This window comes from Gracilinanus agilis, chromosome 4 (genome assembly GCF_016433145.1).
Source record: "Gracilinanus agilis isolate LMUSP501 chromosome 4, AgileGrace, whole genome shotgun sequence".
Classification (NCBI taxonomy): domain Eukaryota; kingdom Metazoa; phylum Chordata; class Mammalia; order Didelphimorphia; family Didelphidae; genus Gracilinanus; species Gracilinanus agilis.
In genome coordinates this window covers 360,954,901-360,956,428 of record NC_058133.1, presented here as the reverse complement: position 1 = coordinate 360,956,428, position 1,528 = coordinate 360,954,901, and the positions used below count along the sequence as shown (strand labels likewise).

Sequence of the window (1,528 nt, the reverse complement as noted above, 5' to 3'; positions counted from 1 at the left end):
TGCAACCAGCCAGCTCGGGTTCCCCTTCCAGATCCCTCGTTTCCTCCCTCACCCATCCCGGAGCTCCAGTCTGCTGCCTGCCTGCTTGCCTGCTCTGTGGATTCGCCTTGCCGGCCAAGGGAGAGAAGAAAAGAGGAGGAAGAGGAGGGACGAGCTTTTGCCGCCTTGGGATGGAGGCAATTCCTGCTGCAGCTCCAGGTCCCAGGAGGGCGAGTTTCCCCACTCCGCCACACACGGGGCTCTGAGCACCCTCCACAGCAGGGGCCCAGAGCGGCCAGGCAAGATGCCCAAGGAGAAGCCGCTGTGGAGGCGCTGTGCCTTCCGCCTGTGTTTGCTCTCCGCGGCGCTCCTCTTCTGCCTGCAGCTCACCCTGGAACTGAGGCGCTCCTGGTCCTCAAGGGACAGTGAGGGGCAGGCCGGACGGCCCTCCACTAGTTCCCCACAGGGCTGGGCGGATGCCACTGCGCTTCAGCAGCTGTTGCCAGGAGTGCACCCTCCTCCTGGGGTGCACCTGCCGCCAGGACACTCCAGGTCCCCAGCTGCCAGCAGGAGGCAGGTGACCTACGTGAGGAGCGGCCGCCGAGGGGAGGCGGAGCTGGGCTGCTGCCCCGCAGGAGGGAGCAGCCACAGAAAGGTCAGTCTCTTTGCTTTGGGAGGGTGACATGACACGTTGCGCTGGGGTCGGGGGTCAGTAAATTACTCTGGATTGGAAACAGTGACAACCTTCCCAATCTATCCATCCTACTCTCTGTAGCCATAGCAGCACTCCAGATGTGGCTTATTATTGACCTTTTGAAAAAAAGGGGCCAAGCAACTCCCTTTTCATCTGCAACTCCTCAACCCAAGTTTACTTTACAACAGTTGTTTTCAAAGTGTGGTCCCGAGACCCTTTCAAGGAGTCTGAGAGGTCAAAATTATTTTCATATTACAGAGACAATATTTGCCTAGAAGGATTTGCCCGGCCCCAAGTTTCATTCCAACTCTCTGGGCTGCCAACTCTACATATCTGTGTAAAAATCTGTGGCCGGATTTTCCTCATTTACTTCAACCAAAACAGCTTATCATAATAGATTGAATGCAGAAGCAAATTAGAGAATTCATCTGTCATCTATTAAGTCGGATACTAAAGAGATTTGCAAAAATATGTAAAACAGTGCTGCACTCCTCATTAAAATGTTTTGTTTTTTAATTACTTTTCATAAAAATGTTATGATAATGTAATGAATTTAATGTTATTTTTAAATTAATTAATACATTAAAATGTACCTGTTAAATTTTTTTAATATTATAAGTATGGAGAGATGCAACTCACATAATCAAAAGCTCTTTTGGGGTCCTCAATAATTTTTAAGAGCATAAAGCAGCCCTCAAAAAATTTTAAAGTATAAAGGTTCCTAAGACCAAAAAGTTTGAGAACTGTTACTCTACAGGTTGCCAAATTTCAGTTGCAAACATAGTTTGTTAAGGAAATTATTATATGTAGTGAAAGAGCAGATCTCTCTCTCTCTCTCTCTCTCTCTCTCTCTCA

At 48.6% G+C, this 1,528-nt stretch overlaps 1 protein-coding gene across 1 annotated transcript in view; it reads left to right on the top strand.

The window, feature by feature from the left end:
- The first annotated feature begins 283 nt into the window (after positions 1 to 283).
- The window catches only part of METTL24 (methyltransferase like 24), a 186,347-nt gene continuing 185,102 nt past the window's right edge, over positions 284 to 1,528 (top strand). Inside the window, exon 1 of the mRNA XM_044674344.1 lies at positions 284 to 634. Coding sequence (XP_044530279.1) covers positions 284 to 634 — 351 coding nt within the window. The remainder of the gene's footprint in view (positions 635 to 1,528) is intronic.